General features: G+C 41.6%; 1 protein-coding gene across 4 annotated transcripts in view; it reads right to left on the bottom strand.

Moving 5' to 3' along the window:
• LOC134211975 (semaphorin-1A) overlaps positions 1-12,285 on the bottom strand; it is a 597,712-nt gene that overhangs the window by 84,317 nt on the left and 501,110 nt on the right. For all 4 annotated transcript variants that reach the window (XM_062689410.1, XM_062689412.1, XM_062689411.1 and 1 more), the window contains 3 exons: positions 7,754-7,858; positions 6,294-6,382; positions 6,028-6,169 (listed from right to left, as the gene is read on the bottom strand). In XM_062689410.1, the coding sequence (XP_062545394.1) occupies positions 6,028-6,169; positions 6,294-6,382; positions 7,754-7,858 (336 nt within the window). The remainder of the gene's footprint in view (positions 1-6,027; positions 6,170-6,293; positions 6,383-7,753; positions 7,859-12,285) is intronic.

The following is a 12,285-nucleotide window of genomic DNA, read 5'->3' as shown; positions in this document are numbered from 1 at the left end:
TACCCCCTCTCGAAAGTAAGTTTCCAATTCTCTTGAAAAAATAATTCCGAGCCCTTTGAAGGGAAGCTCCTTTCAGCTTTCGAATCCCTTTAAAGTAGGTTTCCTCCACGCCTCTTGATTGAAGGCATCTGAGCCTCTTGTAGATAGGCTTCCGAGCCTCTTGAAGGCGGTTTTCGAGCCACTTGAAAGGAGGCTTCCATTGCATCTTGGAAGGACGCTTCTGAGCCTCTTGAAAGAAGAATTCCGAGCTTCTTGAAGCGAGGTTTCCGAGCCTCTTGAACGAAGGGTTCCGAATCACTTGAAAGTAGACTTCCGAGCCTCTTGAAAGCAGGCTTCTGAGCCTCTTAAAAGGAGGCTTCCGAGCTTCTTGAAAGGAGGCAACCTAACCACTTAAAAGGAGGATTCCGAACCACTTGAAAAGAGGCTTCCGAGCCTATCTAAAGGTGCCTTTCGAGCCTCTTGAAAGGAGGCTTCCGAGCCTCTTGAAAGGAGGCTTCCGAGCCTCTTGGAAGGATCTTAAAAGGAGACTTCCGAGCCTCTCGAAAGGAGGCTTTTGAGACTTTAGAAGAGAAGGCTTCTGAGCTTGAAAAGAGACTTATGAGCCTCTAGAAAAGGAGGCTTTTGAGCCTCTATAAAAAAGGCTTTAAAGCTTATCGAAAGGAGGCTTCCGAACCTCTTGAAAGAAGGCTTCCGTGCCTCTTGTAAGGAGGCTTTTGAGCCTCTTGAAAGAAAGCTTCCGAGCCTCTTGAAAGAAGGCTTCCGAGCCTCTTCGAAAAAGGGTTTTCAGCCTCTTGGAATGAGGCTTCTGAGCCTCTTGAAAGGAGGCTTCTGAGCCTCTTGAAAGAAGGCTTCAAAGCGTCTTGAAAGAAGGCAACCTAACCACTTGAAATGAGGTTTGAGCCTCTTGAGGGGAGGCTTCCGAACCTTTTGATAGGAAGATTTTGAGCCTCCTGAAAGTGACTTTTGAGCCTCTTGAAAGAAGGCTTCCGAGCCTCTTGAAAGGAGGCTTCCAGGGACTCTTGAAAGGAGGCTTCCGAGCCTCTTGAAAGGAGGCTTCCGAGCCTCTTGAAAGGAGGCTTCCGAGCCTCTTGAAAGGAGGCTTCCGAGCCTCTTGAAAGGAGGCTTCCGAGGCCTCTTGAAAGGAGGCTTTAGAACCTCTTGAAAGGAGGCTTCTGAGCCTCTTTGAAAGGAGGCTTGAGGCCTCTTGAAAGGAGGCTTCTGAGGCCTCTTGAAAGGAGGCTTTCTGAGCCTCTTGAAAGGAGGCTTCTGAGCCTCTTGAAAGGAGGCTTGAGGCCTCTTGAAAGGAGGCTTCTGAGCCTCTTGAAAGGAGGCTTCCTGAGCCTCTTGAAATGAGGCCTGAGCCTCTTGAAAGGAGGCTTCCGAGCCTCTTGAAAGAAGGCTTCCGAGCCTCTTGAAAGGAGGCTTCCGAGCCTCTTGAAAGGAGGCTTCCGAGCCTTTTTAAAAGAGGCTTCCGAGCCTCTTGAAAGAAGGCTTCCGAGCCTCTTGAAAGGAGGCTTTCGACCCTATTGAAAGGATGCCTCCGACCCTCTTGAAAGGAGGCAACCTAACCACTCGAAATGAGGCTTCTGAAGTGCCCAGGAAGCTTCCAAACCTCTTTAAAGGAGGCCTTCGAGCTGCTTGGAAGAAGGCTTCCGAGAAGAGTAGAAGCACAAAACAGATAGACATCATAGAACAAACTGCAAATTTCAAAGTAGGCTCTTTGTGCATCAACAATCGACGAACGGCACTCCCGTATCTCCAGGGCGACAGAAAGAGAAAGCGAAGCATGCGCTTTGGCTGCTCTGTCTAATATGCGTTTTTCAGTAAAGCTTCACTTCCACCGCTAGGTTCGCTAGCGTTCTAAAATCATCGAAGGACCACATTCCACAGCACAGATGCCTATATGTTATGTGGTAGAAGGATGCTTCTTATCCTCTTGCAACGAAGCAAACCAGCTTTAGTAAAAAAAAATATTTGTTCAATCGACGTTTTGTTTGTTTGATCTTTTGTCCCGCAGCGCTTTACACATTGTGCTGGTTGTAGAAGGCAGGATTCAATCGGGATTTTTTGATCGCATTGCATATTATGTACAATGTAAATTTTGAAATAACAAAATTCACAATTATCAAAACTGTACCAATGAGTTTTCATTGGAATTGTAATACGTCCGCCATAACGCATTTTTGTCCGAGGTATCCCCTAGGGTCAGCGAAGGTGGGGTAGATGTACCCCAGGCTGAGAACCGCTGTGCCAGGGGAAACTAATCTGCACCGCCTGAACAAAACGACGCTTTGGGATTTTTGAGGATATTTTCGGTAGTTTTTCCAGAGTTTTTACTACAGCGCATGTAGTTCGGATCTCGAACTATCAAATGAGCAGTAAACATTCATGGAGATTGGTCTGAAACACCGATAAAAACGTCAAAAGGTCGTTTTGCCCCGGGGCACAATGGTCGGATTCGTCAAATTTCACGACATAAATCGATAACTCGAAAACCATCAGTGTTAGAGCTTTGACGTCTTCAGAAGAAATGATCTACAAGAAGAGATCTATTTTTGGTGTAAGTTGTCATTAGGGTGGCCTTCCGGTGAAATTTTTTTGGAATTGTATTTTTTTACCCTTTTGAGTTAGGAGTTCATATAATTCTACAAAGTTGTAGAGAATTTAATTCTAAGCATTTTTGCTTAATAAACATTTATTTTATCTCATATAGGTGATGTTTTATGACTAAATTACTAAATTTAGATAGGGTGGTCCCGAAAAAATAGTTTTTAACTTCCACTTTCGTCAATTCAGAATATTTTCAAAAACTGTCTTAGCATCGCTTCACGGTCTTTGGATGGCGCATCTTTTGGTTACATAAGACGGCTGATAGCTTCATTTTCAAGCATATTATAAGCGTTTTTTCATGAAAAAGTGATATTTTTCTGAGCATTCTACTGCAGCTAGTAGCAAATATTAGCAAAAATTTCAATCGTTATCTGAAAGTATACATGCAGGCCCATCAAATCCATGGTATTTCATTTGTCCATGTTTGTCCACTTTTGATTGATAATCATATTAGTTTTTGTATAAAAAATCAGCTATTCCATGGGAAACACATATACCATATCTCTGATTTTTGCAATATTTCAACTCACTTTTTAATTTTGTCCGATTTCGATCCATGGTGGTCGAAAAAATCAACATTTTGGAAAAAATATTTTTTTAAAACATAATTTTTGAACTACTGGACCTATTATCAATGTCCATGGAATCACATGTAGTCATTGGCGACCCTCACTTATAAACTGTGAAAATGAAATTATTCTGCGAATTAGCCATGAAAAACCAACTTTAATTTTATGATTTTGTATTTCGCCACAAAAGTAGCGCTCTTTTATTTAATGACCTTTGAAAATCGTTCCAGTAGTTAAAATGTCAAAATGATTTTTTCGACTTCTTTTCCACACGAGTTGATTTAAATATTTTAGGTAAAGAACGATTCTTTGTGTGCTTTGTGGCCGTGTGGTTAGCGCCGTCAATCGTCTAGAGGCATGGACTATGGAGCGTGGCTCGATTCCCGCCTCGGTAAGAAGGAAACTTTTCGTGATCGAAAAATTGTCCACCTCACTGGGTATTATGTGTCCTGTCAGTTGTCTAGGTGTTAAGTTTTCAGTCTCTACGTCCTCTGGCCGAAGACGGTGTTCTTGTCTTTTATTCTACCAAATATTGTGAAAATCCAAAAGATGATATATGTGTTTCACCCTAATTTTTCATACAAAAATAATACTATCGTTAAACAAAAGCGGACAAAGATGGACAAATGAAATACCATGGATTTGATGGACATGCATGTATACTTTCAGAATACGATTGAATTTTTTGCTAATATTTGCTACCATCTGCAGAAGAATGCTCAGAAAAATATCACTTTTTCATGAAAAAAATCATGAAAAAATGAAGCTATCAACCATCTTATGTAACCAAAAGATGCGCTATCCAAAGACCGTGAAGCGATGCTAAGACAATTTTTGAAAATATTCTGAATTGACGAAAGTGGAAGTTAAAAACTATTTTTTCGGGACCACCCTATCTAAATTTAGTAATTTTGTCATAAAACATCACCTATATGAGATAAAATAATTGTTTATTAAGCAAAAATGCTTAGAATTAAATTCTCTACAACTTTGTAGAATTATATGAACTCCTAATTCAAAAGGGTAAAAAAATACATTTCCAGAAAAATTTCACCGAAGGGCCACCCTAATGACAACTTACACCAAAAATAGATCTCTTCTTGTAGATCATTTCTTCTGAAGACGTCAAACCTCTAACACTGATGGTTTTCGAGTTATCGATTTATGTCGTGAAATTTGACGAATCCGACCATTGTGCGGGGGTGCATTTTGCCCCAGTTTACCCTAATTTATTTTTGTTTTGTGAAACATTTTTAATTGTTTATGAAAATTTTGCATTATTTGTGGAAAATATATATTTATTTATTGCCCATCTTGATAGGAAATTTAGGGGAGTTTTTATTTTTATCATTTTCAACATGGTAAAACATCAATGGAGTTCAACGCATAACGTAGTCGAAGTATTATATGTTAAATGTTATTATATATTATGTTATTATATGTTAAACAGATCTACTTAGAAGATATTATCGATTTTCAATGTATTCTATCAAATGAATTCAAATCTCGCTTAACTTTTTAAAACGACTTAAGTAACATTTTTTCATTAATTAATTTAAGTAATGCAATCAAAAGCTTTCATATTGGTCTGTTAATTGCAATATTCAAATTATTCATGAAAAAAATGTTACTTAGGTTCTTTTGAAAAATTAGGCGAGAAATCTCGCATAAATTTTCAAAAGGACCTAAGAAACATTTTTTTCATGAATTAGTTTGAGTACTGCAATCAAAAGCTTTCATATTGGTCTGTTGATTGCGCTATTTTAATATGTCGAAAACCATGTTTGTAAATAGAATTAAGGAATTAGATTAGCCTTTTTAATATAAGATTAACAGTCTGTACGAATTATTCGAAGATGGAGTTAAATAAATAAATAAATAACCTGGGCCTTCAGCTCATCTAGTTCGGTGACAATTGTTGAAGACGGGGTGACTCAAACACGTTATCCCTTGCCCTACACAGTTCGGCAATGTCCCAGTAAGGGATGTAATGCTAATTAGAAGACACAATTCTTACATGCACTCATCACATATCCAAATCACTAAGACCAACACATGAAGCGTGGAATCGCTTGGCACATCTTACTTCACAGACCGTGTATAGCTCGTTCAGTTAGATTAAATCATAAACGGCGAATTAGCATTCTAGTATGGCCCGTGCGTGGAGACGCGTAGTAGCGGAAGAGGCCCCAAAACGCCCCCCCCTCCCCACTTTCTGGTATTAACTTATATTTACCATGTTTGAGATTGTATTAACAAAACTAGACGTAAAATTATGTAGGTTAGGCGAAAAAAGTATCAAAATAATTGAAAAGAATGTATGAAAAATATTTTTCTTACACATTTTTATTAAACATCTAACATTTTGGCGAAGCAAAACGCCATAGTGGAACTAACCTACAATGTACTACGCGTCTCCACGCACTGTCCATACCAAAAAGCTGATTCGCCGACGCGTGGGTCGTTGTTTCCTAAGAGCTGCCGGCTAAAAGGTATTTTGCCTCAAGAGTTTTCTGGCAACGAAACATCACCACTTTTTTGAAATATGAATATTGCTAGTGTGATTAAGAATTTTAAGATGGTATTGGCTAGCCATATTGTTTAACTGTTGCACGAGGTTAAAATACCCATGTTTCATTTTGGGGCCTCTTCCCCTATTTTTTTTATAAATCTGTGTAAAAGCGTGTTCATCCTGTTCATCCATGATTATGAAAACTATAAGATAAGGAACAGAAACCCTACCTACATTTTTTTTTTAAGAACAACCAAAGAGATTTGCATATACTCCAGACCTTAATTACATTATGAACCTTTCTTACTGACAATAAACATATTTCATAATACTTACGAATTTCATCGAAGTAGAAGGGAAAATCGCCGGGCATGGAGCAGTTGAGACGCGACTTCAGATAGGTGGTCCATCTGTTTTTGTACCGATGGGGCCCACCTTTATCCCATTTGCAAACCCGGGCCACTCTGCTGACGACGGCCTGCCGAGGAAAGCGCAAAAAAGAAAGATGCATTTTTAATAACCATTCTTGCCGTGCCGTGGCACCAACGCCAACGGAACCATCGAGTGGGGGCGGTAGCAACTAAATTCTCATCTTTTCTTACCTTTCCACAGTTGATGAATTCGACGGCCGTCTCGCGGAAGAAGAAGTAGACAAAGTCGCCCTGCGTGAACGATCCGACGAAGTTGGGTGCTGAAATATTTATGAACGTGATAATGGTCAATTTACACCTCTGCACACTTCGAAAGGGGTTATTAATTATTCATTCATTTGTCGATTACTATTAAACAAAAATAACACCCGTAATGAGCTAAGGTCAGACGAGGACGGGAAGGATAAAGGACTGGCGTTAATGAAAGGAGTTGCGTAGACCAATAATGTAGTGGTCGGTTTTGTTTTGCCAATGCAATATGTTAATTCCGCCCCTGGGAACCATTGGCCAGTTTAATTATTATGATTGATTGAAACATGGATTCGATGGAGCAACAATGGGTCATGGCGAGCTCTACATGAATATCGATATCAGGGTCGACAATAGTAGGATATATGATAGTTTTTGTAGTCCACACAGGGGCTGCTTATTGAAAGCTGACATGGGATAATAAACAGTCCAATTAAGCTTGTTATATCGGAATAATGCTTTTGTTGAGTACGCTATGGAAGTAATCGATGTCGTTGGTAATCCAGGTCTGATGGAAATGTAGATTTTATGCTATATCAGTTATCATATATTAATTCAGTCAGGCGGCTCATCTAGCGCTCACAAATAAATATTCGTTAAGAACACTTGTCAACAATTAAAAATGTACTTAGAGTAAGATATTAGGCATACGAAATCAGCTCACAACCCGAAATCAGCAATAAAAATCATATTAGTGTTTGTACATGTAGTCTACCTGAAGGGTTTTTGAACATCTTCTTGGCAAAATGATAAAAAAATTGGTTTATCTTGCTTTTGGAAATCTGGCCTAAAAATGAATTTGAATATTCATTCTGACAATGGCATTCATAACATTTCAATTTTATTATGCATTTTACAACTGACAAGAATCAAAGGTGGAAATGTTCCTGGCGCTCGATCTTACGGTTAATTTCTTACTTAATTCCGGTCAAAATTCGCTCAATAAATACGTTTAATGTATATTTAAAACGCCAAATAAAAATGTCAATGCAACAACGAGAAAAACCTTATGCCCCATAAACTTCTCTTTAGTTACCGAGTAAATGCCCTACCCTCTCTAATTAGATTCGGTTGGCAATTATTTAGGAATGCAATCATCAATCATCAAAGCACCTTGCGGTGATATCCCATCAAGAACTTAGTGCCTTCGTGTTCCAAATGGGCCTGCGGTTAGTTCTCCCTAAGGAAGCGGGCGGCGTAGCATCCAAAGTCAGTCAAATTACGGCGGAGCATGATTCGGCGCGCACTCCGACGATAGCGGAGACATTCCCATAAAAACCGAACCAGCCGCGCCAGGGTTTTAAGAAACAGGGAACGAGAATTTGTGAGGACGTGGGTGGCATTCACTGCTACATAAACATAAATTAGTGACATTTTATTACCGTTCAGGCTCAAACTGTCGTACTGCTCGGTCTGCAATGGTTCCCGGTAGATAATTGGGTCAAGACCGCTGAAGTCAGCCACCGTGCCGGAATAGAGTTCGTTATCTGAAAAAGGAAAGAAAGTAGACAATAATGAGAATTGCACGGGAGAAAAGCCGGGGTGGTGGCAGAATGAAAATGGTTTCTTCCGTTTTCCCCAAGTAGGACGGGTGCTCAGAGATATACGTGCGGTATTTTGTTATGTGATTGCCATCGGGGAGCTTCCTCATCCCTGAGGGCGGAATGAACTGGTGGAGTGTTTACCTACGTGGGCCGTAGCCAATTTATTCCAAAATCGATTTTATACGTGATTTCATGTCCTGCTAGTAGAAGTTTTTTTTTGTATTCGAAGGGCGAAAAATAATGACATTCATCAATTTCCCCTGGTGGAGTTCCAACCAGTAAGATGTGCCATTTGTGACAGGCGAATCTGATCATTGAATGACATGTATTTTTCTCTTACCAGATAAGCGTGATTAATATTCATCATATATCAATGACTATCACATGGAATGATAGGATGTTGAATATGCTCGACCCACTTTTTTTGGAAGCACTTTGATAGATATGTAAAACAAAAAAAAGCAATGTGCTTGAATTTTCTGCAGAAGTTTAAATGACAATTCATCTCGTTGCTGAAAGAGGTAGCAAACATCGTTTGATTGAATTTATGATTTAACAGTAGCCACTAAGCTGTATTAATAGCTGAAAAAGGTTCTACTGAGCTTAGCTGACACAACACAATTTTGGGATCGCGGGTCGAATCCTGTGGACAGAGAAAAAAAAACACAAACCTCCCCTTCCGTCCGAAGCAAACCGTTTCGTCTCTCATATTTTTCGTGTTTGTGTAATGTGTCAAAATAAGAAGTAGGACTAGGTCAAAATCAGAATAAAAGATAAGGTATGAAATTCTGTAATTTACTTCATAATGAAAACGTTCGAGTGATACTAATCTGCAATGTACCAAGCGCCTCCACCCACACGCATCCATTCAGCGACCCATTGTCCATACGGGAAAGCGAATAGCTACAATTGACAGATTATAGCAGCATTTTCTAATTTAGGGCAGTGAATGATTTCAGAGGGAAAGTGAAAAAAATCTCTCACTGGTATCTCATCATATATCAAATGGAGAAAATGAGGAACAAGCATCAAGCTTACTTGACCCATCTTGAAAATGGCTGAATATGAGTCCCATTAACCAGGAAAACGCGACTCATATGCAGTCATTTTCCATCTGGGGCAAACTGGCTTGATATTTTTTGACTTTCCCAGAACAAGTATTCCTATTTAACAGTGCCATTCTATATTATTATGATGAATATGACCGTTACAGATTCTAACTCGATAACGACGAAAATCCATATTCACTGATATGCGATCATAGGCGGTGTGCACCCAAGCCAAAAATTGTTAGGGTTTATATTATGCAATCTCTGCATAAGCAATACAGCGTTTACCTCCGATTTTATCACGGTTTTCGAACGATTTTGATTTTGTCACCACAGAAAAATTTAAAAATTTTAGTCGTTCTTTTTATTTTTGTTAATAATTTCGCAAACAACAACGATTTTTTTTCTTCTTTATTTGAAATGGTTTCAGCCCTTGGCTGGTTCACCTCTGGACTCACAACGATTTTTATGAAATAACTTTCACCGGCTGTGTCAAGGATTTTGCCACATTGCCTTTTTTATAACCCAAAAAATCACTAGGGTAATAAAATTGTAAGGGTAATAAAATTGGGATATTGCTGTATTTAATAAAAGTTATGTTCTATTGGTCTCCAAAAGGCCCTAAAAAAATTAAATAAAAAAGAAAATCATTAAACTCTTTTGTTAAAGAATTTTTTGAAAATCAAAAAAAAAAAAATCCGAATACCTCCAAAATCGAGTCTACGACCTGTTTTGTAGATAAGACATATGAAACCATTCAGTCATCTTGGAGGTATTTATTTATCCTTACAGATCACTTGGAGATTTTTTTTTTCGATCAGTCGGCCTCTCTCTCGCTTTTAGAAGTTCCGGAGTTCCGTTCTTCCTAGCGGCCTTGTCGTTCTTCTTCTTCTTCTTATTGGCATTACATCCCCACACTGGGACAGAGCCGCCTCGTAGCTTAGTGTTCATTAAGCACTTCCACAGTTATTAACTACGAAGTTTCTAAGCCAGGTTACCATTTTTGCATTCGTATATCATGAGGCTAACACGATGATACTTTTATGCCCAGGGAAGTCGAGACGATTTCCAATCCGAAAATTGCCTAGACCGGCACCGGGAATCGAACCCAGCCACCCTCAGCATGGTCTTGCTTTGTAGCTGCGCGTCTTACCGCACGGCTAAGGAGGGCCCCATAAACAGCTGTCGTTCTTCAGCTTTCGGATAACTTTTCTCCTTTCATCTAGCATGACCATGCATGCATGGGTGGCTCAATTGGTTGTTCATTATCCTGAATCCTGATTCTGATTTTGCCCATTCTACTTCTAATTGGCGAAGCATATTCTATCGTAGAGTAAACATCTGGTCAGAATAACAAAACATGATATGGAGTTGATTGATATAAGAGATAAAAGAACAGGTAACAATATCAAATATTTGCACCGAAATATCATTTAAATATCAAGATATGCTATGCATAAGAACAAACTAATGGCACATGATAATGGTCACTTCTTACAAATAGCATAACTAAGGGCAAAATATTGAAAAATATTATCGTCTGATATGTTATCTCTTATCTCAATCACGTCCATATCTCATTTTGCTATCTAATCAACATTTGATATTATTAAGTTATTTTCGTCTAGGCTCGGAAGCCTCCTTTCAAGAGGCTCGGAAGCCTCCTTTCAAGAGGCTCGGAAGCCTCCTTTCAAGAGGCTCGGAAGCCTCCTTTCAAGAGGCTCGGAAGCCTCCTTCCAAGAGGCTCGGAAGCCTCCTTTCAAGAGGCTCGGAAGCCTCCTTTCAAGAGGCTCGGAAGCCTCCTTTCAAGAGGCTCGGAAGCCTCCTTTCAAGAGGCCCGGAAGCCTCCTTTCAAGAGGCCCGGAAGCCTCCTTTCAAGAGGCCCGGAAGCCTCCTTTCAAGAGGCCCGGAAGCCTCCTTTCAAGAGGCCCGGAAGCCTCCTTTCAAGAGGCCCGAAAGCCTCCTTTCAAGAGGCTCGGAAGCCTCCTTTCAAGAGGCCCGGAAGCCTCCTTTCAAGAGGCTCGGAAGCCACCTTTCAAGAGGCCCTGGAACCTCCTATCACGGAGCCCGAGAGCCTCCCTTCAAGCGGCCCCGGAGCCTCCTTTCAAGAGGCCCGGAAGCCTCCTTTCAAGAGGCCCGGAAGCCTCCTTTCAAGAGGCCCGGAAGCCTCCTTTCAAGAGGCCCGGAAGCCTCCTTTCAAGAGGCCCGGAAGCCTCCTTTCAAGAGGCCCGGAAGCCTCCTTTCAAGAGGCCCGGAAGCCTCCTTTCAAGAGGCCTAGAAGCCTACTTTCAAGAGGCCTGGAAGCCTCCTTTCAAGTGACCCGGAAGCCTCCTTTCAAGTGGCCCGGAAGCCTACTTTCAAGAGGCCCGGAAGCCTCCTTTCAAGAGGCCCGGAAGCATCCTTTCAAGAGGCCCGGAAGCCTCCTTTCAAGAGGCCCGGAAGCCACCTTTCAAGAAGCCCAGAAGCCTCCATTCAAGAGGCCCCGGAAGCCTCCTTTCAAGAGGCTCGGAATCCTCCTTTCAAGAGGCCTGGAAGCCTCCTTTCAAGAGGCCCGGAAGCCTCCTTTCAAGAGGCCCTGGAGCCTCCTTTCAAGAGGCCCGGAAGCCTCCTTTCAAGAGGCCCGGAAGCCTCCTTTCAAGAGGCCCGGAAGCCTCCTTTCAAGAGGCCCGGAAGCCTCCTTTCAAGAGGCCCGGAAGCCTCCTTTCAAGAGGCCCGGAAGCCTCCTTTCAAGAGGCCCGGAAGCCTCCTTTCAAGAGGCCCGGAAGCCTCCTTTCAAGAGGCCCGGAAGCCTCCTTTCAAGAGGCTAGGAGGACTCCTTTCAAGAGGTTCGGAAGCGTCCTTTTCAAGTGGCTTGGAACCCTCCTTTCAAGAACTTTGGAGGTTTCATTACAAAAGGTCTGGAAGCCTTCTTTCAAGAGGCTCGGAAGCCTCCTTTCAAGAGGCTCGGAAGCCTCCTTTCAAAAGGCCCGGAAGCCTCCTTTCAAGAGGCCCGGAAGCCTCCTTTCAAGAGGCCCGGAAGCCTCCTTTCAAGAGGCCCGGAAGCCTCCTTTCAAGAGGTCCGGAAGCCTCCTTTCAAGAGGCCCGTAAGCGTCCTTTCAAGAGGCCCGTAAGCCTCCTTTCAAGAGGCTCGGAAGCCGACTTTCAAGAAGCCCGGAAGCCTCCTTTCAAGAAGCCCGGAAGCCTCCTTTCAAGAGGAAGCCTAAAAGGAGGCCCGGAAGCCTGTATCGTCATTTAATTCCCGTCTGATCTGGTGGCCGTTGATAAAATAACACAAGAGCACCAGCGGGCCTCGTACGATGCGTTCCTCAATCGTCTGCGACG

The sequence above is a fragment of the Armigeres subalbatus genome, chromosome 2 (assembly GCF_024139115.2).
Source record: "Armigeres subalbatus isolate Guangzhou_Male chromosome 2, GZ_Asu_2, whole genome shotgun sequence".
NCBI classification, from domain to species: domain Eukaryota; kingdom Metazoa; phylum Arthropoda; class Insecta; order Diptera; family Culicidae; genus Armigeres; species Armigeres subalbatus.
Note: the sequence above shows the minus strand (reverse complement) of the source record. Positions and strands in the feature narration are given on the sequence as shown.